The sequence below is a fragment of the Populus trichocarpa genome, chromosome 5, assembly GCF_000002775.5.
Source record: "Populus trichocarpa isolate Nisqually-1 chromosome 5, P.trichocarpa_v4.1, whole genome shotgun sequence".
Classification (NCBI taxonomy): domain Eukaryota; kingdom Viridiplantae; phylum Streptophyta; class Magnoliopsida; order Malpighiales; family Salicaceae; genus Populus; species Populus trichocarpa.
The window spans coordinates 21578741-21606192 of record NC_037289.2 but is presented as its reverse complement, the minus strand read 5'-3'; the positions used below and the strand labels follow the sequence as shown (position 1 = coordinate 21606192).

General features: G+C 35.9%; 5 protein-coding genes across 7 annotated transcripts; 4 read left to right on the top strand and 1 right to left on the bottom strand.

Moving 5' to 3' along the window:
* Positions 1 to 3249: 3249 nt before the first annotated feature.
* On the bottom strand, positions 3250 to 4467 carry LOC7464691 (non-specific lipid transfer protein GPI-anchored 16). The gene is made up of 4 exons (XM_002306746.4): positions 4042 to 4467; positions 3926 to 3952; positions 3717 to 3776; positions 3250 to 3580 (listed from the first exon to the last, which is right to left on the bottom strand). The coding sequence occupies exons 1-4, from the start codon at positions 4367 to 4369 to the stop codon at positions 3372 to 3374; spliced, it is 624 nt and encodes a 207-aa protein (XP_002306782.2). The 5' UTR covers positions 4370 to 4467; the 3' UTR covers positions 3250 to 3371.
* Positions 4468 to 10500: 6033 nt separating this feature from the next.
* On the top strand, positions 10501 to 11775 carry LOC7464690 (non-specific lipid transfer protein GPI-anchored 15). The gene is made up of 3 exons (XM_002307561.3): positions 10501 to 10942; positions 11032 to 11160; positions 11422 to 11775. The coding sequence occupies exons 1-3, from the start codon at positions 10624 to 10626 to the stop codon at positions 11553 to 11555; spliced, it is 582 nt and encodes a 193-aa protein (XP_002307597.1). The 5' UTR covers positions 10501 to 10623; the 3' UTR covers positions 11556 to 11775.
* Positions 11776 to 14937: 3162 nt separating this feature from the next.
* Positions 14938 to 15942, top strand: LOC7464689 (non-specific lipid transfer protein GPI-anchored 5). The gene is made up of 3 exons (XM_002307560.4): positions 14938 to 15348; positions 15436 to 15486; positions 15617 to 15942. The coding sequence occupies exons 1-3, from the start codon at positions 15030 to 15032 to the stop codon at positions 15745 to 15747; spliced, it is 501 nt and encodes a 166-aa protein (XP_002307596.3). The 5' UTR covers positions 14938 to 15029; the 3' UTR covers positions 15748 to 15942.
* Positions 15943 to 18422: 2480 nt separating this feature from the next.
* Positions 18423 to 22385, top strand: LOC7464688 (F-box/kelch-repeat protein SKIP30). Of its 3 annotated transcripts, none has more exons than XM_024601986.2 (3): positions 18423 to 18761; positions 20635 to 20676; positions 20973 to 22385. In XM_024601986.2, exon 3 carries the CDS (start codon positions 21055 to 21057, stop codon positions 22090 to 22092), a length of 1038 nt encoding a protein of 345 aa, XP_024457754.1. In that variant the 5' UTR covers positions 18423 to 18761; positions 20635 to 20676; positions 20973 to 21054; the 3' UTR covers positions 22093 to 22385. The 3 variants fall into 3 exon arrangements, with proteins under 3 accessions (XP_024457754.1, XP_024457753.1, XP_024457752.1); XM_024601985.2 differs by lacking the exon at positions 20635 to 20676 and adding an exon at positions 19097 to 19157; XM_024601984.2 differs by lacking the exon at positions 20635 to 20676 and having other exon boundaries at positions 18425 to 18761.
* Positions 22386 to 23544: 1159 nt separating this feature from the next.
* Positions 23545 to 26787, top strand: LOC7464687 (uncharacterized). Its single transcript, XM_024600710.2, has 10 exons — positions 23545 to 23780; positions 23877 to 24041; positions 24192 to 24372; positions 24516 to 24572; positions 24646 to 24716; positions 24940 to 25018; positions 25123 to 25182; positions 25494 to 25594; positions 25683 to 25743; positions 26132 to 26787. Exons 1-10 carry the CDS (start codon positions 23647 to 23649, stop codon positions 26519 to 26521), a joined length of 1299 nt encoding a protein of 432 aa, XP_024456478.2. The 5' UTR covers positions 23545 to 23646; the 3' UTR covers positions 26522 to 26787.
* Positions 26788 to 27452: the final 665 nt, after the last annotated feature.

Here is a 27452-nt window from a genome sequence, read left to right as displayed (position 1 = left end):
GCTGTGTGGGGTCTGCGCTTTAGTTTTTTTTTGTTTGTTTTTTGCATAAGATATTCATGTAACCTACCAAGTGCCTGCTTCACCAAACAGTCAGTGTCGCACTTCATTTCGCAGAAGGAGTAACCATTACCCTCACTTTTGCACTTGTCCTCGCAGTCATTGAAACATGTTACGTATTGATCATCCACTGGGCTAGCCTCGGACAGATGCATTGCTGCAGCAACAACAGTGCACAAGAGAAAAACTGCTGGGATTTGTAAAAAACATGTAGAATATTCCCTTGCGGCATTTTGGGATTTGTAAAAAACATCGAATGGTAAGTGCAAAACAACTTGGTCAAACTTCCTTGTAAACATCACTAATTTTAGCTACTCATACAAAAAAAAAAAAAAAAAGTGTGTTTAAGTAAGTAGTAGTTATTTTTTAAAATATTTTTATTTTAAAATAATATTTTTTATTTTTAAAAAAATATTTTTAATATCAATAAATCAAAAAAATTTAAAAACATAAAAAAAATATTAATTTTCATCAAATGACGTTAATATTTTGAGTATCATCCTTCTTGATTTTCAAAACAGGAAGACGAGGGTGTGCTTTATATCAACTGGGTTCTTAACCAATAATTAAAAAGGGCGTCTAGGTAGTGGTACAATAGTAAAAACTTGGGATCAAGAGATTTGCTCTCTATGTGGTCTCAGGTTCGAGCTCTGTGATTGCTTATATGATGGCCACTGGAGGTTTATATGGTCGTTAACTTCAGGGCCCATATGATTAGTCAAGGTACATGCAAGCTGGCCCGGACACCCACATTAAACCAAAAAAAAAAAAGAAACGTTCTGCAAGGCCAATACATATCTAAATAAAAAGCTAAAATAGACTTCTATAATCGGACCAATACAGAAATTTTGCTTGTTCCTTGCTTGTTTGTCGGACTGTCACTGGATTAATTTAATGTAATTAAATAGATTTGGAATAAAATTTTCATAACTCAATTATGTTTTGAACCGAGTTTATCAACATTATTTATTGAATTGATCAGAAATAAATTTACCTCAATCTGGTCCAATAATAATATGATCAAAATTAATATTATTTCTAATAAAATATATTTAACTTGCTTTATATATATTTTTTTTATCATTCAACATTGTGTTTATAAGTAATTAGGCTACATATTTTATTTTAACTTACTTTATATAGGGTTATCGGTTATCCTAGTCTTATTATCCGAGTTCCGAGTTTGGCGAATTAACTTAAATTGACTGGGGTTTTTTTCGTTCCTTTTTTAATTGATTTTTTTTCAATTTCATCCTTAACATTGAGTTTATTAGAAATTGAGTTTCATGATTTATTTTTATTTGTTTTTATAAAGTTATTTTGAACTCATGATCCGGGTTGTGGGTTTGACAAGTTAATTCAAGTTGACTTGATTTATTTTTTGTTTTTTTAATTGATTTTTTTAAATCTCACCCTAAATTGAGAATTGAACTTCAAAATTTGTTTTAATTTTCTTTTTATAAGGCTGTTACAATTTCATGATCCGAGTCGTGAATTTAACAAGTTAACCCAAATTAATCAAATATGTTTTTGGGATTTTCATGGAAAGTGTTTTTCAATTTTTTAAACTAAAAAATTACTTTTCTCTATCTAAAATTTATGTTTTTCTTTGACCAAAAAATAAACTCGAGTTTCTCATGATGTTAGACTAAACATAAAAAAAATAAAGAAAATACTTTATTGAAAAACATTTTTCAGCAAAGAAACATGAACTAAATAACATTCTATACTTTTGTTCCGTCCTTTTCCCTCTATATGGATGACTATTCTTTTAAACAATTACACGGCAGGTTTTTTTTTTTTATCCCTTTTCAAGTCTCAAATTAATTAATTTATTGAAAAATCCTATAAATATAAAGAAAAATAATTAATAAGTTGTTGCTAGTATTATACTGGTTTTTAATTCAAGTATGAAGTTTTGATTCAATCGGAATTATGTTATTCGTAAAACATTAATATTTTTTCCCCATATTAATAAGTTAGTGCCTAGAGTAGGTATTTTTTTTCTTTAACTTTGTCATACTTCTTGTCTAATTTAAATTAATTTTTATTTTTAATATAAATATTTTATATGGATTATTTGATTCTGTTCTTATTAATGATGAGATATCTTGATTTTTTTTTAAAAAAATAGATATACTGAATATTATATATTTTCTTATATATGCAATAGTCGAAACTAAGCATGGTTTAAATATAATCAACACGTTTTATTTAAACAAAACGAATGATAAATTTAGTGGATATCCAAATTAATATGATCCAAACATGTTAAGATCCGTATTTGGATCGACAATCACAAAATCTTAATTTCCAATTCATAAGATATAATTTGATTCGTTTATTAAATAAATCGGTTTTGAATCTGCTGTGATCCGGGGTCTGAAATGGACCTGTCGACAGCACTGCTTGCTTGCCTGCTCTCCCGCCATGGATTCTTTCTTGTCTAACGCTCAAGAAAAGTCGCCGCTTCACCCTCTCTAGTTTTTCTCTTTTAGTGCCTGGGAAAATGAAAAGAAAATAAAAAACAGAGAGATGAAGCAATAGCAATGAAATACGTGTTAGGAATGGTAGGAGATGGATTCGCTCTGGTAATGACTGTCAACGTCATCCGTTCACGGCATTTTTACGAGGACAAGGACAAGATCACCGTCCTCTGCATGGGGTGAAGCTAGTGGCGAGAGTGGACGACGGGTCTCTATCATGTTTCACTTCTATTATTGCATCTCTTTTATTTTTGTGTTTTTAATAATAAATTATTTCTATATCTCCTTCGTTAATTACTAGGTTTATCCAAGTTGTCAGGCGCAATGCGTTATTGCAACTTGCATGCGGTGAGTTAAACTGCCTAGGACAGGTTTGGAAAAATAGAAAGTACGAAATTCAGAATTTTGTTTGTTGGTGGAAGGATCCTGTATGCATTTTCAGACATTTGATATGGCTGGTTTTCTGTCGTCGCTGATTATAATTCTGTCTATCTCCTCCTGGCAGGTAAGACCAAAGGACAGGCAATCTCTCACCTGCCTTGACTATATTGTCACTCTTTACGAGATTGACAAGGAAGCATCAGGTTATGGATCCTGTTTTTGTCTCTCATTTAGGCAGCCACGTCAGTTTATGTGCTTCAAATTTTCAATGCTGGACGACATAGATTTCTGAAAAGGTTTATCCAATGCTAGTTCATAACATCAATTAAAGCAATGAGAAAATGAGGAGTATTTCTTTATTTTTCCTGACAACATGACATGGAGCTGTATTCAATAAGTTTGCCCGCCAACATAAACGGAAACAAACAGGGATGGAGAGGTTGTAGCTTAATAGAATTTGAAAACCATGATTGCTAGAAATATTAGCAAGGAAGATGGTGGCGAAACATAGGATGGCATAGATGCTGAGGGGGATAGCACTGGTCGGATCCCTGCAGTTGCTGGGGGAGCTTCTACTGGCTCTGGCGGGGATGCTGGTGTTAATGGCAGAGTAATTTCAGATTCTGGTGCTGGAGCAAGTGCTACTGCTTTGGAAGCTGCAAAAAGCAACTTGGTAATTAGTAGGTCAGGTATATCACACTCGACATAAGTACTGTCTTACTGGTACAGGAGCTTTCAAGCTTATTCTTCGCTGATAGGTAAATTTTTTCAAAATGTAAGAGCGGAGCTTACCTCGTGGGCTTAAAGGATAAGCGGCTGTGGGTGGAAGAGTTGGCCCTAGCAAGACGGGACCTGCCAATGTTCCAGGGAAACAAATTTCTTAACCAAGATAGGAATATTTGTCTTAGGTTCACAATAATAAATATAGATTATGTTTTAGTTTTCAAATATCATGTTCTTTTTTCCAGCGTATTTAAGAATTGAAAAGGATTTCCAGTTACCTGGTGCTGGTAGAGGGGTCCCAGATGCTGCAAAACACAATGCAATCATCATTAGAAAATCTAACACACATTGACAGGGCTGGAAAGATTCTTAGCAGGTATAATTTAAGTCCTACCTTTACACAGCATTGGCACCCCACTCATTTTACATGCTCGGGGGAGAGTGATTGCTAAAGTACGGTTAATCGGTAGTTGAAGAGGCACATTGGCTGTTATTAATAGACAAGCACAGTCCATACCAGTGCTCATGAGGGACTTAAATGAACTGCAACAACTACCAGTTGGTGATGAGCCATTGTTGGTGCTTCCAGTTATAAAATTTATGCACGGGGTGAAGCTACTTATCATCGAGGTTGTGCATGGTGTGCTAATTTGCCCATTCACTGAAATTACTAGCAGAGTTGATAATATTGCAATCAAATTAAAAACTCTGAGCCCTTCCATGAGCAGTTACGAATGAGCTTCAAATGTTTTTGATTAGAAAAGAGTACAGAGAAGAACTGGGTTGCTTGGACGGAGATGAAGAAAACCATTTATAGATTGGCAGGGACAAAAGAATTGGAGGGAAAGAACAGGTAGGTTTGAAATGGGTTCTGGAGTTCAACAACTATAACTAATTTCCCATGGTTGAAGCAATCTTTTTATTTATTCCCTTGAGTCTTTAGGCCTCTAGGAACAGGAATTCAAGTTAGGTATGTTAGGCATGCCGGTAATAGTTTAAAATTTGTTATTTTCATACGAGTCAAACCAACGTCTGTCGTAGGTAGATTGCATCATTTGTTTCTGTTTTAACTGTCAATATATTCAAGCCAAGACTAGAATAACAAGAGAGTTAATCAATTCATTAACTTTGCTGTGTGTTCTGCTTCCCTGCACTTGCACTGGGCAGAAAAAAACCTCTTATACATTCCAAGTTACTTTCCATACAACAAGTCTACATAGAAAGTTATTTTGCTATACAAGGAGTCAAGAGTCCTAAATTGTATACTTTTTTAAGATTATATATGGTAAAATCCCCCCTTAAATTGATGCTGGTAAATCAATCAGCAATAATTTGCCAACAAGAAAATGATGTCGCTGTCGAGTCATAGCTTTAGTGAAGACATGAACTATTTGGAGATCGAAAAATATGTAAGGAAGAGATATCACCCAATTTTCCAAGGTGTTGCGAATAGAATGACAATCAACCTCAATATGTTTGGTGCGTTAATGGAAAACATGATTGGTGGCAATCTGAATAGCACTAGTATTATCAGCATGAAGTGGGGTAGAGATGACATGAGGAAACTCAAGCTCTTCGAGAAGACCGCACAACAATACAATTTCAGAACAAGTAGTAGACATGGCACGATACTCGGCCTCAGTGGAGGATTTAGAATCACGATCTTGTTTCTTACATTTCCAAGAAATTAAGGCATCACCTAAAAACATACACCAACCCGTAGTAGATCGACGTGTATCTGGACACCCAGCCCAATCAACATCACTATAGACAACAAGTTGAAAAGAGGAGCCAATAAGGAAGAATAATCCACGATTAGGTGAGCCTCAAAGATAGTGGATGATGCGTCAAATTGCAGCAAAATAGAGATGCCGAGGAGAAGACATAAACTGACTGACGTGATGGACAACATAGGATATGTCAGGTCGAGTAGTGGTCAAGTATATAAGACTTCCAACCAGACTCTTATAGAGAGTAGGATCATCTAGCAAGTCCCCTTTATCTTTTTTGTATTTGACATTTACTTCCACAGGAGTATCAACAGAAAAAGTATCCTCCAAACCAGCCAAGGTGATAAGATCTTGAATATACTTATGCTGATTCACGAAAATACAATTAGGTCGGTGATGAACTTCTAATTCTAAATATGTGAGCTGGCCAAGATCTTTCATATGGAAAGTTGTATGTAATTACTGTTGAAGCTTAGTAATCAAACCACAATCAGTGCCAGTAATGATAATATCATCCACATAAACCAAGAGAAAGACTATACCTGACGCAGATGTGTGGAAAAAGAGAAAAGGATCATACTGACTTTGTGTAAAATTGAAAGAAAGAATTGTACTGCGAAACTTCTCAAACCAAGCCCGGGGAGCCTGTTTGAGCCCATACAAAGAACGCCTTAGCTTACAGACATTGTGAGGAGAAGAAGTAGTCATACCAGAGGGGAGCTTCATGTAAATCTCTTCCTGGAGATCACAATGAAGAAAGGCATTCTTCATATCCATTTGATGCAGTTGTTATGACTGTGAAGCGGCAATAGTTAAGATGGTTCGAACCGTGGTCATTTTGGCGACAGGAGAAAATGTTTCCTCATAGTCAACCCCATATTCCTGCTTGTTACCTAAAGCTACGAGGCGAGCTTTGTAACATTCTAAAGAGCCATCAAAATGTAGTTTTACAAAGAAGACCCATTTACTCCCAATAGGTTTGATTGTAGGAGGACAAGGAACAATATCCCAAGTATAATTCTCCTCAAGTAATTGAAGTTCTGCTTGCATTGTATTTTGCCAACATGTATGCTTCATAACCCGTTTGTAACAAGAGGGAATGAAAATAGTGGATAAAGTAATAGCAAGAGAGACAGGAATGAAAAATCCATACCAATCAAGAGGTCGAGAAAGACGAGTAGACCGACGAAGAGTGGTGGAAATAGGAGCAGGATCAGGCACCGGGTCAAGATCGAAAGGGGGCACAAGAGAAGTGGAATCAGACTCATGTCGACAACGTCTTTCATACACAAAACCAGGCTGAACCTCTCCATCATTGTTGTGGAATCATAAAATCTAGGCAAAAAAGGTAAAGATGCAAATGGCAATTCAACATGAGATGGAAAGAAATATTGTTTTTCAAATAAAATCGCATTCCTAAAAACCCATATACGACAAGCATGAGGATCATAACAAACATAACCCTTTTGAGGGATAGCATAACCAAGAAAAACACAATTAACAAATTGAGCAATAAGTTTATGTTGTTCATGAGCAGGGAGATGCATAAAACAAACACAACCAAATGTACGAAGATCAAAATATAAAGGAGAATGACCAAATAACTTAAAGAAAAGGGAAACATTGTTTAATGTAGGAGAAGGTAAACAATTAATCAAATGAACTGAAGTAGAAAGTGTTTCACACCAAAAATAAGGAGGAAGAGATGATTCAAGTAAAAGAGTTTTTACTACATCAAGAAGGTGACGATTTTTTCTCTCAGCTACACCGTTTTGCTGTGGTGTTGAAGGACAAGAACGCTGAGAGATGATTTCTTTACTTTGAAGAAAGCCTTAAAACTCATTAGACATGTATTCACCGCTAGAATCATAGCGCAAGACCTTGATGCTGGCAGAAAATTGAGTTCAAGAAGTGCAAGAAATCGCTTAAAAACTAAAAAAAAAACTTCAGCCTTAGCTCGAAGGAAGTAAACCCACGTAAAATGACTAAAGTCATCAATGAAAGTAATAAAGTATTTGTAATGAGCATGAGAAACAATAGGTGCAATCCCCCAGACATCATTATGAATAATATCAAAACATTTAGAGGCACATGATACATGATGAGGAAAAGGAAAACTTTACTTTTGCCAAGTTTGCATGATGTACAATCAAAAGAAAGATCAAGAGAAGAACATGTTTTATTTCCCAATAATCCATAATTAATCAAATTGCAAAGTACATCAGAGTTTGGATGGCCTAAACGTTTATGTCATCTCTTATTTTCAGAACCAATAAAATTACATACAAAGAAAAGTAAAGGAAAACTAGAAATACTGGTGGAATGAGAAACATGAAGAGGGAAGAGTCGTCCCACTTTATGCCCCTCCACGATCATCTTCCTTGACGTTTGATCCTGTACAACATAACCAATTAAGGAATAAATGAACATCACAATTATTATCAACCAATTGACCAACAAAAATAAGATTTGTGGAGAGGTCAGGAGACAAAAAAAATTCAGTTAAGGAAGGAGAAAGATCACCAACAACATTGATAGGCAGAGAACTGCCATCAGGGGTATTAATTTTTAGATTTCCATCATAATTTCTGACATTGGAAAGAGGAACAATAGTATTGGTCATGTGGTTAGAGGCACCTGAGTCCATCTACTATGGCTTAAAAGGAAGTTTATGATTACCTGAGAATCCAATAGCAGAAATGATCATTTGTTGTACCATTTCGGGAGTGAGTGTATTCGGGTTTTGCTAAGCCTATAGGAATAGGAATAGGAACAACAGGTGAGGCAGTAGGCAATGCAGCAAAACCAGAGGCACCAATTGAGGCATGATAAACAGTTCCTTGTTTCCTTTCAGGTCGAATGGGACAAGCAGAAATGATATGACCATGTTTCTTATAGTAGTTGCAGAATTTCTTTGGGAAATCTCGAGCAATATGATCAAAACCTTTACAACTAAAGCATTGGACAACATGCATATTTCTACCCTTATTTCTCTCATGTGCTGTATAAGCCACATAAATAGGTGCACTAACATTTGCCTTATGTTTCATAGCCGCCTGAGTTATGATACACTGCTCCTCACGAAGAAGTTCATTTAAACATGCATCCAAAGATGGTACAAGATGATGATTCATCAAATTAGAGCGTGCAGTTTCAAAATCAGAACGAAGCTTCATTAGGAATTGATCTCTTTTTCTTGTGTCGTGCACTGCTTGAACAACAGAGAGAGCTGCAGCAAGAACATTAGCATAAACAATATCTGAATAATTAGCCTAAAGATTTTGAAAACCGGAAAAGTATTCCTCAATAGAGAGACTTCCCTGTGTGAAGTTAGCTATCTCATATTCTAATTGAAAACGCCGAGCTGTGTTATCCTGATTATAAATCTTATTTAGATAATTCCACATAGCAGCAGCAGTTTTATAAGGCCTCAAATTGAGAACAAGATGAGGTTCTATTGAGCTATGAATCCAGGTCATAACCTGAGCATCCATGATTTCCCATCTAGACAATGCATTGGCGTCTATAGGTGCGAGATTACTCCCATTAATATGCCCCCACAGTTTTTTCCCTTTGAAGAATAATTAAAATTGAAACTCCTAAGCAGAACAATTTTTCCCATTAAGACGGATATGGAACAAGTCTAGCTTATCGGAAGACATGATAAAGCTGAAAAGAAATAGATTTTGAAACTGAAACTGACAGGGAATCAGTGCAATGAAAGAGGGATACACACTAGATTTTGAAGCCAAGAGTTGCCGAGAATAGCAGCAAAGAGACTGATCTAAAACTGCTGAGAATAGCAGCAGAAAACCAATATCTGAAACAGTCAAGAGTTGCACCAGAAATGCAATATCTGAAATGAAGAAGAATGATTCTGAAACTACCGAGAACACCACCAAAGAAGGAAGATCTGAAGCTGCCAAGAATAACACTAGAGAAGTAGGATAGATTTGCAGATTTTGAAACCAAGAACTATCAAGAATAGCAGTAGAGAAGCAAGATCTGAAGCTGCCAAGAGTGCAGCAGAAAAGCTAATCTGAAACATTAATAACACAAAGTTGGAAATAAGGATCCAACAACCACTCATTCTCTCTCGCCTGCACAATTTCCACCAGGAGTAATATGAAAAAGACGGGTCCAAGATGAGTAAGGCAACAACAGCAGAAGCCAAAGGAAAAATCAGGACAGAGGCAAGCAAGGATTTGGAAGAAGCTCTGATACCATGTCAATATATTCAAGCCAAAACTAGAATACCAAGAGAGGTAATCAATTCATTAACTTTGCAGTGTGTTCTGCTTCCCTGCACTTGACAGAAAAAAGCCTCTTATACATTGCAAGTTATTTTCTATATAACGAGTCCACATAGAAAGTTATTTTGTTATACAAGGAGTTTCCCCCATTCCCTAAAAATCACTATCTATCTATGATAAGATAATCTTTCATAGTTAATATTAAGAGTCCTAAATTGTATATATTTTTAAGATTATATATGGTAACATTAACTCAGTCCAAAGGAAAGTCCAACTTGATGGTCTTAGTACTTCCCTGACAATATGCATGGTTATGTTAAAAAAAGGTCATACATTGTAATGACTTTCAGAAGAAGCTCATCAGAAAACTATTGAAGTGGTGACCAGGGACCATTCCCCTTGGCTAAAAAACTTTGCCCCTTCCCCCTTATAATTGCTCCCTTTTCTTAGAAACTCTCAATTTATTCCTAAAAAAATAGAAAATCTTAATCATTTTCCCCTAAATCTTTACCTTCTCTTTCATGAGCAGAGCAATTACTTGGAGGAAAGTGGATTTGAGATAAATAACAATGCCTATGCACTCCAATTGAAACCTTGTTTTACTCTGAGGGAAAAGATAGGAAATCCAGTCATGCATAGAGATAGCTGTAAGGGGAAGATATGCTTATTGATTGTTAATTAATGATAATTCTTTGGTAGACATAGTATAGTTGAGCAGAACATTAAAATATATATATGCTGAGGACAAATGAAAACTTGTCGTGATCTTTATGCCAAGGGCTGGCTGTTTTGTTATATAACAACCATTTGATTTAGTTAAAGTTGGTCATCCAAATATACCAAAAAGCTCGTCTCTGTTCCACAAGCTTTCATATATAAATCCAGTCCCTTCCTTTCCCTCTCACTCAAACTTCAAAGCTCAGAAATCCAATCATACATTCCACTTTCACAACCAGATCATTCTAGCCATCCAAAAACTTGCAGCAGCAGTCAATGGCTTCAAGTGGGATTCGCATGGGTCTAGTCCTGGTCCTTGTGGCCATAACATGTGGTGGAGCAATGGCTCAATCAAGCTGCACTAATACTCTCATGAGCCTGGCCCCATGCCTGAACTACATCACAGGAAATTCATCAAGTCCATCATCTTCATGCTGCTCACAGCTAGGAAATGTTGTCCAAACATCACCACTATGCCTTTGTTCACTACTCAATAATAGTGGTGCCTCATTAGGTATCAACATAAACCGGACTCTTGCTCTGAATCTCCCTGGCGCTTGTAAGGTGCAAACTCCATCGATCAACCAGTGCAAAGGTAATCCAAATCTTTAACTCTTTCTGGTGAATGTTATAAACAAGGGATGCTAGATTCATACTGACTTGACTTTGGCAATGGTAAAACAGCTGCCACTGCACCCACAGCTTCAGCAATTCCACCAGTAAGCTCGCCAGCCAGTTCACCAGCAGATTCATCTAATCAAACACCCGAACCAGATATTACTCCATCAGCGTCAGACATTCCTTCAGCTTCAGGTATGTTCAGGAAATGTAAATCGTGCAAAAGCCTTTCAAGCTTAGCTGGATAATGTACTTGATTTCTACGTATTAATCGGGAATTGAATTTTGATCTTTGATCATATGAATGAAACAAAACGTAATTTTGGCTTGAACCAAAACTCAAACGACTGACACCTAAAATTAAAGTGCATACATGAAGGCACCAGACTAAGCAATTCCAATTTATAAATGTTAATAGGAATGGTTTCTGAAGTTAGCTCTTAATTGTAAATACAGGAACTGGAAGTGGCTCTAAAACTATCCCATCATCAACCGGAACGTCTGACGGAAGTATTGTCAAAGCACCCCTTCATTTTGTGCTCTCCATTCTCTTTGTGACATGGTGTGGTTCAACTGTTACCAAATTCTGAGTCCAAAAAGGCGTTTTTGGAATTGTACTTTGGAATTTTCCAGAGTGATTTGTGGCCTGTTGTATCATTGATTATGATTACCTGATCCTTTTCTTTTTTTTTACTGTACTGTTAAGGATGATTCTTGTTGCATCTTGTAGAGTGTGAATGTATTATTTGTTTGATTTGCTTAATGAAGAATGAAAACCATATTGGTTCCTTCGAGGAAAAACGTCAAAAACCATTGTCAATTCTTCAATCCCTCCTTTTCTTCTTTCGTTTGGAGAAGAACTAAAGAAAAAAAGAAAGATTGGATTCCAGTTTCTAATTTTCTTTGCTATTGAAAGTGCAAACCTCTTATGTTTAATGATCAATCCAGGAAATATTCCTCAACTATCACGAGGAAAGTTCACATCACATTACAGAATCCTACAAATAGTTCTGTAGAGCCAATTGTAGTTACAAATACCAATTTGTGTAATGCTTCCATTCTAGTCCTAGAGGATGAAGCATGTGTATCTTCTTGATGCAACCGGGGCTAGCTGGTATATATGGATGGTTACGAGTATTTGGGTGATGATCTGACGATACTATATGGAAATTCAACCCAAAGCATACTATAGGGATGAATTAGAAAATATTTTTATGGACTAATGGAACAGATTTATGTCTAAGAAAAGGTTTGTGATGGCAAAGCTTAGTCAACTCTTTAAAACTGTTATAACAAGAGATCTGATTATTGGATCGGGCTCAGATTTTTACATTTAATTCTACGAGCAATTTCCTCTAAGGAGGAATTATAATGCTAACCGGATCGTCGGAGCTTTCATAGTTATTTTCTGAGCACTAATGCTCCTGTTATGACAGATTTTATTATTTTTTTGGATTTTATGTTTTAATTCAGATTTTTTTATTTATCTCTTTTAGATTTTTGGATTACTAGTTGTTTTCTAGTAGAGGTAGGGTTTTTAAACCTATTTAAAGGTCTTATGAACTTATTAAAAAGACAATCACTATATATTTTATTTTTCAAAGAATAAAATTATAAATTCAGGGTTAATATCTACAACCCTGTATGTTTTTCTTGTGATTTTAGTGTTGTCGCTATCCTACTTGGCTTCCGCCTGCATCACTTCTTCTGCCAGCAGATTGCCGTGGAGTACTGAGATTTTCACAGACTTGCATTGATAAAATTTTACGAAGTCTGAAATGAGTGGAAAGATGACCGGAGAGTAGAATCATCAGCAGTGCGAGCAAAAATGAAAAGAAAAGAAGAAAACTTAAATAATACGAACCCCAAATGATCGGAACATTTAACGTGGTTATGAAACTTTCCAAACGCAGATAACATTTCTTGAAACTAGCTTACCAGATGATAGGGGATGCACTTTGGCAGACCAAATTATGATCGAAAAGAGAAACCTTGTTTGGAGTATCAGACTGTCTTGCCTCCAAGTTTAAATACAAAATTTTGGCCTAAATATTTAAAACACGAGGCACCCGCATTTCAAACTGACAGAATCATATGTTACAGGTTATGAGAACAAGCCGCTTATTTTGATCCTCTGTTTTTGCAACATACTTACAGAAGAAATTGAACAGTCTCATCCACTCGTACCCACAGGTTACATGTATGCGATTTATTCACAACTTTTTCAAGCTTGATCAGTCTTTCAAAATGAGTTAGGATGTTATTTTAGCTGTACAAACATATATAAAGCCTCACAAGTCACTAGAAACGAACCCAGTTTCTTGAATATTGGTTTTGACATTTGGATTGTCTTCAATTTGTATGCTTATTGATCAGCACCAGGGACACTCCCGTCGCTTAGAACTGATTGGTGGGATTCGTTCTGAGTTTCTTGTGGGCTTTCAGCTGCATGCAAACCATATTGGAGCAAGTAGGATCTTCCTCAGTTCCCATCTATTCGAATGAACAGCACATATTGTTTCATTTTTTTCAACTTGCGAGAGTGAGAAGCTACTTCTGTTCCTGTCTTGTATTTGAAAGCATGAAACATGCAATTTTCAGCAACTCACACGCATAGTTGTGAGACCCTGCTCAGGGACTTCTTCGAGAAAAAGTTGCAAGTTGCTGGATCATTAAGTTAACTTATGGGTTAACGCTCAACCGTTATTATTAAAATGGCGTTGTTTCCTTCTTTCTTTTTCTTAAAAAACAATATTGGTGTTGGCAGATTGGATTTGGACATATCAGCTAAATCATTAAAAACTCAGTTATGTTAGGGTTCCATCGAATCAATTTTTTGTTTAACAATGATGCTGACAGTGACTGTTATCTGAAATCAAGAAACTCCAAAAGAGTTGAGACATAGCTTAATATTTATGGATAGACATACTGTGACATCAATTATAGAAACATCAAATGGCTAGAAGAACAGAATTAAGAATTGCTAAAAAGGAGAAGGAGCATTTCAGATTCAACGATAGGCTGTTTTGACTTTCTAATTTTATTCTAAAAAATTACTGTTAGTTATTTATATTCAAGTTATTGCAATAAAAATAAACAGCATATTTGAAATTCAAGTTGCAGAAATTTATCCAGGTTTATGTAAATAGCTTTGGCATGAATAGGAAGATTGTCTAAACCATAAGCATGGGTTCATCAGATAGGAAATTAAAAGCTGAGCGTGCATGGGCATCAAGCTGAAAGTCGAAATCATCTTTCACCATTTACCATCCATTGAAATCGATCAACTAGGAATGACTCGAAGGAGTGAGATCAAAGCATACAGTAATGATGTAGGACAACATGATGTCTAATTAAGCAGAAGATCCAAAGGGTCTAATTTTCAGGATTTAATATTAGTACTGGTAATTTCGGCGCTGTTGAAAAGGTATTTCTTTTTGGGAGTTTCCTGATGGATTCTACACCCTAAAATCTCTAGGCTTATTCATCAACTAGCCTGTTACCCAGGGATGAAGCTAGAGATTTTAGTTTGGGAGGGCCAGCTAAAATCTGAATCGCAAAGATATAAATAATATTACATTTTTTTTTTATTTATAGATATTGTCTTGGTTTTTCAGGCTTTTTATCGCCTTTGACAGCACTATATTGACCATGGAAAAGCATTAATTTAGACATGCAAGATGACTCCTCCTTGCACAAAAAGAAAATATGAATACTACAAAGCCGGCGTTCTGCATGAGTAGTTTTACGCCATCATCAGCATTTGATTTATGTGGTGCGGATTCTGCGATGAAAAGCAACGCAAAGCTGAACAAACCAGAGAGAGACACTTAAGTTTAACCTATTAAAATAAATTTGTCTCTGTGCAGAAGGTGGGTTGTTCACCAAAGATTATAAAATTAAGTAGGAATATAGGTAAACCATATTAGCCAGCTGCCACTCTTTTGTTCACAATTTTCCCCTTTATTAACCACAGCCTTTTCATTCCCTACAAGCCACAAAAACCTTTCTTCATTCTATATCTTTCAACCATTGTTGCCAGGAATTTCTATAGAATTGACCCAATGGCAGTTAGAAGGATGGAGGTTATGCTAACTATATCCTTTATAGCAACTTTGTGGGCAGGAGCCATGGCACAATCATCTTGTACCAATGTGATCATAAGCATGTCCCCATGTTTGAACTACATAACAGGAAACTCATCGACCCCGTCTTCATCATGCTGTACACAGCTAGCTAATGTTGTCAAGTCGCAGCCTCAATGTCTATGTGAGGTCGTTAATGGTGGTGCCTCCTCACTTGGAGTCAATGTTAATCAGACTCAGGCTCTGGCCCTCCCTAGTGCTTGCAATGTCCAAACTCCCTCTATTAGCCGCTGTAATGGTAAGCAATTGCAAGCAATCCAAATTCTAAGATCATTTTCTAGCAATGCAAATAGCTAAATATTCATTTTATCATCTGTTCAAACAGCCTCTTCGCCCACAGATTCTCCAGCAGGAACACCAAATTCTCCTTCTGCAGGTACAAGATTCAATTAGATTTTCCAATTTCCGACTTGAACTTACGAACAATATAGGTTTTTCGGTTACTCCTGGTAGCAGGACCACTGTACAAGAGCCCAATGTTAATACTTTCTGTGTAATGGGTGCAGGAACAGGATCTAAGACAGTGCCATCAACAGATAATGGAACATCAGATGCAAACTCTACAAAGTTGACAATGTCTCTGCTCTTCTTCCTACTCTTCATCACATCACAAGCTTCGACCCTCGGCACCATATAATATAAGCTCCATCTACTTGAAATTCTGTTGAGTCTTTAGCTACCGCAGTACATGAGTACTGTTGACGCAACAGAGGAGTCCAAATATTCCCTTTTCTTTTGGTAACATGATTCTTTATTTTGGGATACTATTTTGGACTTAGATTTGTATACTCCTCTATTTCCAATAAATAAAATATTCTTGGTTTTCCGTACTGTTCTGAAGAATAATTAGAGGGAAATTTTACTTGCTGGTATCGAAATGAAATTGTTAGATTTTAACTTGTAAAAAATAAAATTATTATGAATTCTCTGATACTGATACAGATAGCAATTCTTTAATCGGATTAGAAAAGTAAATCTAGTCTCAGATTAACAAAAAGAAAATCATCACTCCATGGACACAGAGGGTTGGCGACTAACAAGCAGCAAATCATCAAGAAAAAGAGAAAATATTAAGAGATTTTGACTAATCAACCATGTTGCCATGGAGTCAATGAAGCACATGCATTTTCTCCCTTGCACTGATTCTTTTTCTTGTAATTTGAGGTGATCTTTCTTTATTGTTTTCTCTTAAACCACTATTATTTCAAATTGGATCGGGAATTCAATGGTAAATTTCTTGGGACCATTACAAATGGCTTAACAATTGAATCAATCGGCACCCAGAACACCAGAAGCACATGCGTTTCAACACAGCACTGCTTTTTTTTTCCATGCATAAAAGATCCAAAGAGGAAGTCAAACCGCACTGCCTTGGTGAGAATTCCAATCACACACAAGTCATAAGCCACGCCATCTTTTACTGGGAAAGATGCACTGCAACATAACTTTGCTTTGATTGGTCTCTTCTAAGGAGGCCTTTTTTTTCCGGGTAAATGTCCGAGATAAGAGATAGCCGTGTATCTTTTTTCTACAAGGCGTATGACCGCCCAAAATACGAGTCACGGATTGGGCAGTTCACGTGGGTTAATTAGTTTTATTTAAAAAAATATTAAAATAAAAAAATCAAATCATTAAATTAATTAAATTAAATTAAATAAATCGAGAGTTGACTAGTTGGGGGTGAAGCCATTGTAGTCTTTTGCCCCTGCCGTAAATTCTCAACAGGGAAAGGGCTAACTGGGAAAGTAAATTAAAAACGACATGAGATCCTGCCAGAATTAATTCTCTGCATTTGTTTTGGCTCAAGTGGAAGGGTTGATTCCGAGACTCTTAAGGAAGTGGGGTTCATTTCCTACCGGTGACATAATTTTAATGGGGCCCAGTTAGCTGTAAGTATCATCGATTTTTTTATTTTTTAGAACATGGTATAGTTTTTTAAGATTGTTTTTTTTTAATATATTAAAATAATATTTTTTTTAAATTTATTTTTTATATAGTATATTAAAAATATTTAAAAGCATTATAATTAAAAATTAATCTACAACCAAAAAAATTTAATAAAAAGGTGGTATCTATATCCTTAACACTGTCCGTACTCCATCAACTGTAATGGTTCTGGGATAGTTTTGCTGGCTTCAAATGAAAGAATTACGAGTTTTGAGATTAAAAGTTAATTAAAAAAGGTGGGACTTTAATTTCTAAAGGTTATTTAAACGGGTGGTAATTGTTATTTTTAAAAGTATATTTTATTTATAAATATATTAAAATAATATTTTTTATATTTTTTAAAAATTATTTTTGATATGAGCGCATTAAAACAATCTAAAAACATAAATAAAACTTTAAAATAAAAAAATTATTTAAAAATAAAAAACACTTTTAAAACTCAAAAACAAACTTCCTCTTAAATCAATGAATCTAACCTCTTTTCCATTATAATAATACCTCTTTTCGTTGACATCTAAATGAACTAATCAAATTATAATTATTAACCCTAGTTTGATGTGGTATGTTAATTTAGGAAAATAGTGTTCAAAGCTCGATTTAAATTAGATTTTTAGTTAAATTAAATAAAATATTAACTCAGCTAAATATATTGAGTCTAAATATTTTGTGAGTCAATTAACTTAGTTAAACTCGGACAGATCAATATCTTGTAAAAAAAATAATAAAATATCTTGTAAAAAAATAATAAAAGGACTCAAATTCTTTTTCAAGTAAGTGGATATAATAACTATATTCCAAACTAATTGTTAATATATGGTATATGATTTTTTTGGGCAGTGGGAGATTGCATGTGAAAACTACAGGAATTAAGGCACTAGAAGTTCCGTTACAACTTACAACTGAATTTCAAGCATTAAAATCAGTATACAAATTTACTTATGTTTTTGTAATTACTGGCTTATTTTTTTTACAATTAGAATAGTCACATCATTTAAGAGGCCATCATCCTTGCCATGCATGATTGTATGCTTGACTCGAACCAAGTAACCAACCCTTTCGGTCTTGCCCCGTGGATCCACCCCTTGGTAATTTCATCTCAAACACAGGCAAAGATGGCAAGATGCGAGGTGGAGGACAGAAAATGATTTACTGCTAATGAACTGGATGGAGACAGTAAATGCATTCTCACTTCACCTGCCACAATAGACATGCGTACCGGAAATTTTGATGGCGCTGGCCTGGTACTAATAAGGTAAGTTGCTGGCTTGCTGCTAACATTTGTCAAAGTCTTCACAAAAAAGTTATGTAAGAGGGCCCAAGGTGGGAACTAATCATAATTAAGCTTGTTAAACCAAAAATTGAAACACAAACATGATTTTGGAGGGCATTCAACCACGTGCCCTGAACGTGTCAGCCAAAAAATTGGTGTTTAATTTTAATTAACAAGAATGCCATTGCGGTGCAGGGGAAAAAAGGGACCAGGAATATCCTCAAATGCCTATATTCTGGTTTAGGGTAAGCACAAATTGAAAGGACTTGAAAATAAAGAAATAGAACGCTAAAAAATCACTAAAAAACCCCGTTTTTTTTGGTAAAATTAGCTTTGGAGGTCTCTCTGGGAGGAAATCTAACGCTACTCTTGATTTCTCTATGTGTGTCTGTACAAATCGAAGCGACGGAGCCCCGAATCTTATTGGGTTTCAGGTAAAGCGTGCTGTCTTTCTATTATGCCAGCAGAAGTGATGGAATTGCTTATTTTTTTGCCTACTTTCGTGAAAAAAATTGACGGGGATTTTGATTTGATTTTGAAATTACTGAATACCCTTTGTTGTTTGTGGTGAATTGGAAGTGGGTTTGGTATTTGAAATGAAGAAAGTTCAGTTTGGTTATTTTTGGGTTATGTTGCTTGTTTCTGAGGTTCAATTTTGGTTTGATTTTCTTTGTCTTGCATTTAATTGGTTGATGAATTTTATTAGAGCTTTGGATGAATTCAATAGAAGCGTGTTTGGTTGATGAATTGATTTTCTTATTTTTTTCAGAAGCAATAGGTGAGATTGCCTTTGCACTGGTTCTTGTGTTGAATGTTCAGAAATGTGTGAGGTATAACTAAAACTAACAAGGCGGTGATGATAATTTGCATGTGTTTAGATATTTGATGTTGAGTATGTATTAATTAAGGAGACTTTGAGCTTTCTTCATTGAGATTTATTAGTTTTTATTCCAAGGTCTTAGGTCATAATCTGTGTTTAGCCTGTAAACTCTTCGGTGGGATTTGCTAGTTTATATTCCAAGTTAGTTTGTATGTGGAATTCAAATCATTTATGCAATTCTGGTGCATTTTAATGAATATGCCCAAGAATTAGGAGAAAATTGCAAAACCAGATTGCCTATCACAGTTCAATTTGTGACTGTGACATGTGGAAGTGAAAATATATGGTCATATTCTGTTGTCTGGTGAAGTTCACTGTCTTGTCTCTTTATCTGGGAAGATGTCTAACAATATTAGTGTGACTATGGTATCATCTTGGCGATCTGTGGAATGAAATTGATTCTGGTGGTTGATAATCAAAATCCAAACACCATGAAATGTCAACTTTCCAAAGCAGAAATGGATGGTAACCACAGTACTTGAAATCTGGAAACCAGTGTTGTTTGGATTGAGACTCTAATGGAGACCATAAGATTGGCTACAACACCTTCTTCTCACTGAAGTTGGGTGGGTTAAGATTTGATTTTAATCAGAATGTTTGCACTGCGTATATGGTTCTGAAAGAAGCAATAGAACCCATGATGGTCATAAGAGTCTTATGGTGCTTTTCAATCCCTAGACTGCAAATATAGTTCTGATCATTTAGCTTCTTGTCTAGGGCATTCTTTTACTTGTTTCTTCCTTTGTGTAGTTTGCTTTTTTCATCCATGAAAAAAAAATGTTCTGATTTGGGATGCTTGTTGGACATAAATTGACTTGGATAAAACTGTTCTAAAGTCATGATCCTTTGACGGTACCTTGTAGTTACTTGTTGCAGGCAATTTAGAGGGTTTTCTTACCTGTGAACAGTGTTTATATGTAGGGTCAGGACCATTTCAATATCATAATTAGAGCATTAAATTCTTGCTTAGATACTTCTTTCTTAGACAATTTTCTTCTCTTGGATTATCAAAGTTTTTGTTTCTTTGTAAAAATTATGAGCCAATGCATTTTACACATACATCCCTAGTGTAATCAAAGACTAAATTCCGATAAGTTTAACCTCTGATCATGAGAAATTGGATACTTTTTAGTCTTGATTGAGTTTATTGATGGCTTTTCACTGGTTTATTTATGGTTTGGCCATATTCAATTATAAAAAGTATTACGTTGAGGATTTTTTGCAAGTTTGGCCATGTATTTGTTGTGCTTTTTCAAATTTAATTAAATTTGAACAGATGGCAGAAATGAGAGAGCCAGGTTGCCCTTCATATTACTTTTCATGACAATACTGCTATTTGTATGAAAAAAGCATACTCTTCTTCGACTTGTAAAGATGAGTCAGCTACCTTAGAAAGAAACTAACTTCTTCCACAATTTTGACTTCAGGTATCTGCAGATACTGATTTGCGACCTTGCAAACCAAAACAAGTGATTGAATGGAGTCCTCTTTATTCTTTGCATGTTCTGGATTTCTTTTCTTTCCATTTCTTGTTTTCCTTTTTTTTCCCACCATGGTGATATTGAAAATTTCATTGCCATTCTGTTTGATGATGGCGATGGCTATTTAAAGAATGAGTTTTCTCTTTTAAGTGGTTAGAGTGACAACTGTAGTAATTTTATTTTGATTGAAACTTGGTTCACCTTTATTAGTACATTGATCTTGAAATGCCAGAGCTCTGAAACTGATTTCATATAACAATGCCTGTGGCTTTTGTTAATGTCAGGTAGCTTTTGCATTGCTGTCAACAGTATAGAAAAAAATCAGAGGTGAAGAAATAACTTGAAACAGATGCAACAGTGATTAGTATGTCTGAACTGATTGAAGGTCTTCCAGACGCTGTTGCCATCAGGTGCATTGCACGGGTTCCCTTCTACCTCCACCCCAAGTTAGAGCTCGTTTCTCGTTCATGGCGAGCTGTTGTGCGTAGCCCTGAGCTGTTTAAAGCCCGGCAGGAGGTTGGTTCAGCAGAGGATCTGCTATGTGTGTGCGCTTTCGATCCCGAGAATTTGTGGCAGCTTTATGACCCTCACCGAGACCTTTGGATTACCCTTCCTGTTCTCCCTTCTAAAATCAGACACCTTGCCCACTTTGGTGTTGTCTCTAGCGCGGGAAAGCTATTTGTGCTTGGTGGTGGTAGTGATGCTGTTGACCCGTTAACTGGTGATCAAGATGGAAGCTTTGCAACAAATGAAGTGTGGTCATATGACCCTGTATTACGACAATGGGCAGCACGTGCATCTATGCTTGTGCCCCGTGCAATGTTTGCATGCGGTACTTTGAATGGAAAGATTGTGGTTGCAGGTGGTTTCACCAGCTGCCGAAAATCAATTTCTCAAGCGGAAATGTATGATCCAGAGAAGGATGTTTGGATCCCAATACCTGATCTCCACCGGACTCACAATTCAACATGCTCTGGAGTAGTTATTGGGGGAAAGTTGCATGTCTTGCACAGGGGCTTGTCAACAGTACAAGTTTTGGACAATGTAGGGTCTGGGTGGACAGTTGAGGATTATGGTTGGCTCCAAGGTCCAATGGCAGTTGTTCATGATGCTCTCTATGTGATGAGCCATGGACTGATTTTCAAGCAGGAAGGGAAAACCAGGAAAGTAGTGGTTTCAGCATCTGAGTTCCGGAAAAGGATTGGATTTGCAATGATGGGGCTTGGGGATGACATATATGTGATTGGAGGGGTGATTGGGCCCGACCGATGGAATTGGGATATTAGGCCAATGTCTGATGTTGATATCTTAACAGTTGGGGGTGACAGACCTACATGGCGCCAGGCAACTCCAATGACAAGGTGCCGAGGAACAATCCTTGGGTGTACACAGCTGAGAATTTAGCCTCCATTTGTTCTTGTTGTAGCTTTGATGCGAAAATTAAGCTCTTGTTAAGGCATTGGATCCCTCCTATGGGAGACGAGGAATGTAATCTTTCTCTGGCTATCTTGTTTTATTCGTGAGCCGTTATTACCCTTGCCTCTGTTTTCTGTCAATTTAGGGTTTTTTGAGGGAAACTTCCATTTGGAAGGCAAGGCTGAAGGTATTGAGTCAGTTTTAACAGCAACAGTGAAGCATGAAATTTATTTAGCAGCAGCAGCATGCATAACAATCAACGAGCCATTTGTTCTTTTGTATTTAAACCGCACAAATTATTTACCTGATAGTTTCTTGTTATTCTTTCTGCTCCATACTTTGCTGTGGACGGAATTCTGTGCTCATTAACTTGCTGGAACTTCTCTTTCTATTCGATTTCCTGGCAGAAATTTTGATTTTGCTTCTTCTTTTTATCATATCACATCCTTACTTCCCCTAAGGAAACTATTCTCAATATAACTAAAATATTGCTCATTAAATCTACCATTACTTGTGGAAAATCCCAATTTAGTTCAGGCCACCTAGCTTTTTCTCTCTTAGAGATCGGGCATGCGGGCTTGGCTTCCGAGGTTCATGAACACTTTTTTAAAAAAATATTTAAAATAAATTCTTCTCGCTTTTATAGTTATATTTGCAATTGTTAATGATTAATTATACATAGTGAAATATACAATCCAATCGGAATAAAAAAAAAAAGATTATACAGTTTTTATGAATTGATTATTCTTTTATTTTGTTCATACAACTATATAAAAATAATTATACATAAGCATAATATACAGAAAAATGCAGGAAAAAATTGCGAGTGAATATTCAATAAGAGTCAAATAAATAATTTTATTATATAATTTTTATAAATTAACTATTCTTTTATTTTTCTCATACAACCATATAAAAATTATGAAGAAATAATTTTTATAATTTTTTATGGAAACTAAAAGGATAGATTATGATAAGTTTTTAACAAAAAAAAATACATGTTTTCATTAAGGAAATGATATTTTTCCTTAATAAATAAATATTCTCCCTCCTTAATCTAAATTATTGAGGTTTTTGCGAATATTTATTTTGATTAATTTGGATTTTTATTAAAGAAAAACAACATTATTAATAAATATATATATATATATATATATATATATATATTGTAAAAATTGTAAAAAAAATACATAAATAAAAAATTTTAATTTTGAAAGATACATTTTCTTCTTTAGAATTTAAACCATTCAAGTATTTATTTTAATTACCTAAAATTAAATAAAAATTTGCTTTGCTGTATTGCGGCGGCTTGAAATCCAGTAAAACACGATTCCGCTGCTAGCGTAGCATCAGGTATCGCTAATAATATCAATGGGTCTCAAGCCCAGACAAGCCCAATACATAAATAAATATGCTTAAGTAAGCCCGTATACTTTTTTGTCAGATCCATACAGTTAAACCCTGAAAGTTGAAACCTTGACCAGCGACTAAAACCCTAAATCGAACTCTTCTTGTTTGTTGTCTGTTTAACAGAAAATAAAAATGGAGGACACTCAACCTGAAGGAGGAGAAAACAACAGAGACGTAGAGGTAGCTCCGGCCCTAATTTCAGTTCACCCGACCCAGGATTCCGTCGCTGTCGCAGTCGGGTCAGACCTCCGCTTCTTCGACCTCCGGTAAGAAATCATCACTATAATTCTTTCTACATGATGAAATATTTTGAGCAATCTTCACATACTGGAGTTTAACTTGCTTAATGGGTTTCTGAGTAGAGGGAATTGTGGGGTTACTTTGGTGGATGAAACTGGTGAGGCGTTTCATAAGGATTCTATAAGAGCCATCCGCTACGGTGCAAAAGGGAAACTGTTTGTATCAGCTGGTGATGATAAACTTGTGAAGGTTTGGTCCACTGATTCCTGGCGCTGCATTGCTTCCGTGTAAGTTCTCTTATGATTTGAAGTGTATTTTTTCTTGATCTTAATATAGGATTATTCCTGGTAGACAAAGAGGGTGATTTGATTCTTGTCTTAGCTGAAACTTATGAATTATTTCTAGTGGCATTTGCTTGATACTTGTGATTGGAATAGGTGTTCTGAGAAGAGAGTGAGTGCAGTTGCCATCAGCAATGATGGACTGTATGTTTGTTTTGCTGACAAATTTGGAGTTGTTTGGGTGGTGGATCTGCGTGGACTTGATGGAAATGAGACTTTGGTCAATAAAAAGGCAGCGCCATTGCTCGCGCATTATTGCAGCATCATTACTAGCCTGGTGGGTTGTTCACTTTTTAGGTCTTTCCTCTTCTTCAATGCTGGGGGTGTGGTTTTTGTTGGAAATGGGGTTACAACATGTCTTGCTAAATGTGTGGTTTTAAAAGTGAGGGACCCTTTACTAGTAATGAGTTCCTTTTGCAGGAATTTTCACCTGATGGATGGTTTATCGTTACTGCAGATCGAGATTTTAAGATCCGGGTACTTGTTTTCTTTGAATAAGATAAAATATCTAGCTTGATTACCTTTTTACATGATATTATTGCCCTCACAGGTAACTGTGTTTCCCAAGAAACCTTTAGATGGAGCTCACGAGATACAAAGTTTTTGCCTTGGTCATACAGAGTGAGTGAGTTTTTATATCATTTTTCTTGCATTTCTATCATGCTTATGTATACGATACCAATTAGGAATATGAAATTGGAATAAGAAATTCAAATTTAAGTGTTGCAGGATGTTAGTTTGCCCTCATTGTAACTTAACTTGCATGGTTGCATTTCAGTGAACTGCTTGATTTTCTCTATAGATTTAGGCTGATATTTTTCTAATTCCATGGATCAATTGACAGGTTTGTGTCCTGCCTCGCCTTTCTTGTCACTGTGGATTACCCTCAGGGGTTTCTTGTGTCTGGCAGTGGCGATTCAACTGTGAGTATTCACGAGCACTTGTATTAGCCTGATTTGATTAGTGTGCTTTTTTAAAAATATGCTAGTTGCAAATTGAGAAAAAAGGGTGCTCTGACCTGCTTCAGGTTCGCTTGTGGGATATTAACTCTGGAACTCTCCTTGATACCTGTGAAGTTGGTAGTAAGGTATCTCATTTCTTCTTGAATTGTTACAGAGGTTCCTGATGAAATCACTGGCTTCTTTGTAGTTTTTCAAATACCATGTTGATTAAGTGAATATTAAAATTGGGGCAGTTTTCTATTTTTTGCTTCTGTTAAGTTGAATAAATATTATCATGATGGTACAGGGAAGGTATCTGTTGCTAATTAGTATCATGATAAGGTCATTTATACTGTGACAAATGTGATGATGATTTTTATAAACTAAAAGCACTGGTTTCTTCAACTGTGCTGCTGGCCAGCTAGTTAATTGTTTTTCTTCCACTTCCTTACCGAAGGCAGGAATTGTAGACTATGATGGAAGTGAAGTGAGCTGTTCCACTGTCACTGATCTATGTACGATTCCAGGCAGTAATTTTGTTGCAGTGGCCATTCAAAGGCATGTCTCCAAACATTCTGCTTGTCTTTGAGCATTTTAGTGTGCTTCTGTTGGTTCATTATCTGACTGCTTATTTATTCTGCTCTAGCTTGCAAGGTATACTCCTGATGAGCTGTGATCTTTCTTCTCAAACTTTTGGTGCTGTTAAGGTAAGGATCTAAATACTTGAAATTTTTGCAGAAACAGTGAAACACTACACCTGTTCATGAGGACAAAATTAGCATGTTCTGGCAGTTTCATATTGACAAGACTGTTTCATTTGATAGATTTGTTTTTTGATCTGGCATCACATTGCCATTGTGCATTATTGCATTATCTAGTTTGTTTCCCGTTCGCTTGGCATTGTCGTAGTTGAATAGATTCCAATTACCAATTGAGCTTGGAATTCGTTGGCTTTCTTCTACATGGAATTCCTTCTGCAACAAATTCAGAAAAAAATTGGCTGACTCCAAAAGTTAATTGCTAAACTACCAATATGCATTTATGGCGCATGCAACATATATGGATTTTCATTCTGAGCTGATGTGATTCTTGTAGGTAGTTTCGAATATGGGAGATAGCTTCATTCCTACAAGCCTGGGCTGTAGCTCCTCTGCAGAACTATTGTGGACCATAACTGGTGTCTCTAAACTGCACGGTTCTGATCACAACTCTTTGGCCTGTGTGAGGGTTCTTTCTGGTTTCAAGAAGACCATTCCTGATGCTGCTGGGCCTGAGCTGACTTTGTTGGACGATAATGAGGTACCTGGGGCAGAGAAACTGCTTGAGAAGTTGCAGGGAAGTGTGACTGTTGAGGAAGAGGTCTTCCTAGCAGCTGCTGAAGCTGTAAAAACATCAATGTGCAATCTGTTAATTAAGAAGCAGTACACAACAGAGAAACGAGAATTTAGAAAGAGAGGTAGAAACGACAAGAAAACCAAGCAATGACAGGATCTCAACATCGGTAACATTCTTGCTACCCAGCAAATTCTTGGGAGGTATCCATGCTGGAACGATTTTGCAGCTCAGTTTCTTGTACAACTTCAGCTATTTACTGTACAACATTCTCAAAAAGAAAAATAAAATGAGGTGTTTATTGTACAAGAAAATGAATGCACCGCACCTTCTTGCGACCATGCAGAGGGAGTTGTAAACGACAGCTACTCTTTGCCCTTTTCTCTATTGATTTGACCTCGAAATGTTTAAGGGTGAAAGACACGCTCTTTTCTGAGTTGAACTCGACTTTTGAGAATGAATCATTGGATGCTCCAGAGTTTGAACCCGCAGGAAAATGTTCAGATGTTCTGAAAAATTTACCTCTGGTGACGATGTGCAATCTTTCCGTTCGCAAATGAATGTCTTCTCCGGGCCCGTCTCGAATTTCATGGGCTGCAAGCCCTTTGGGCTGTGATATAAACCGACTGGGCTCGTGCAGGAAATGGAACAATTTTATATCCACTTTCACTAGCCTAAATGTGTTTTCAGGCTTTTTTTTATTTGTTTATTGGAAAGTGTGTTTTTTTTAAAAGCATTTTTCTAATTTATTTCACGTGCTGTTGCTTTTTAAAAAACTGGTTCACCACATTTATTTTAGATTAAGGAAAGTATTTTTCACTTTAAACCGGAAAACACTTTAAATTAAGGATTTGAAATTAAAAAGGTATAACATTTTATTATTTTTATTTGTATATAAATAATAATATATTTTAAAACATATAATTTTATTAGAAAACAATAAATTACATGTATATTTATATAGAAAATAATATATTAATATATATTAATATTTAACATATAAAATTATATTAATTTGATGTGTTAGTACACATGATGTTTTCCTCTAGGTAATATTGTTAGAAAATACATTGAAATACAGAAC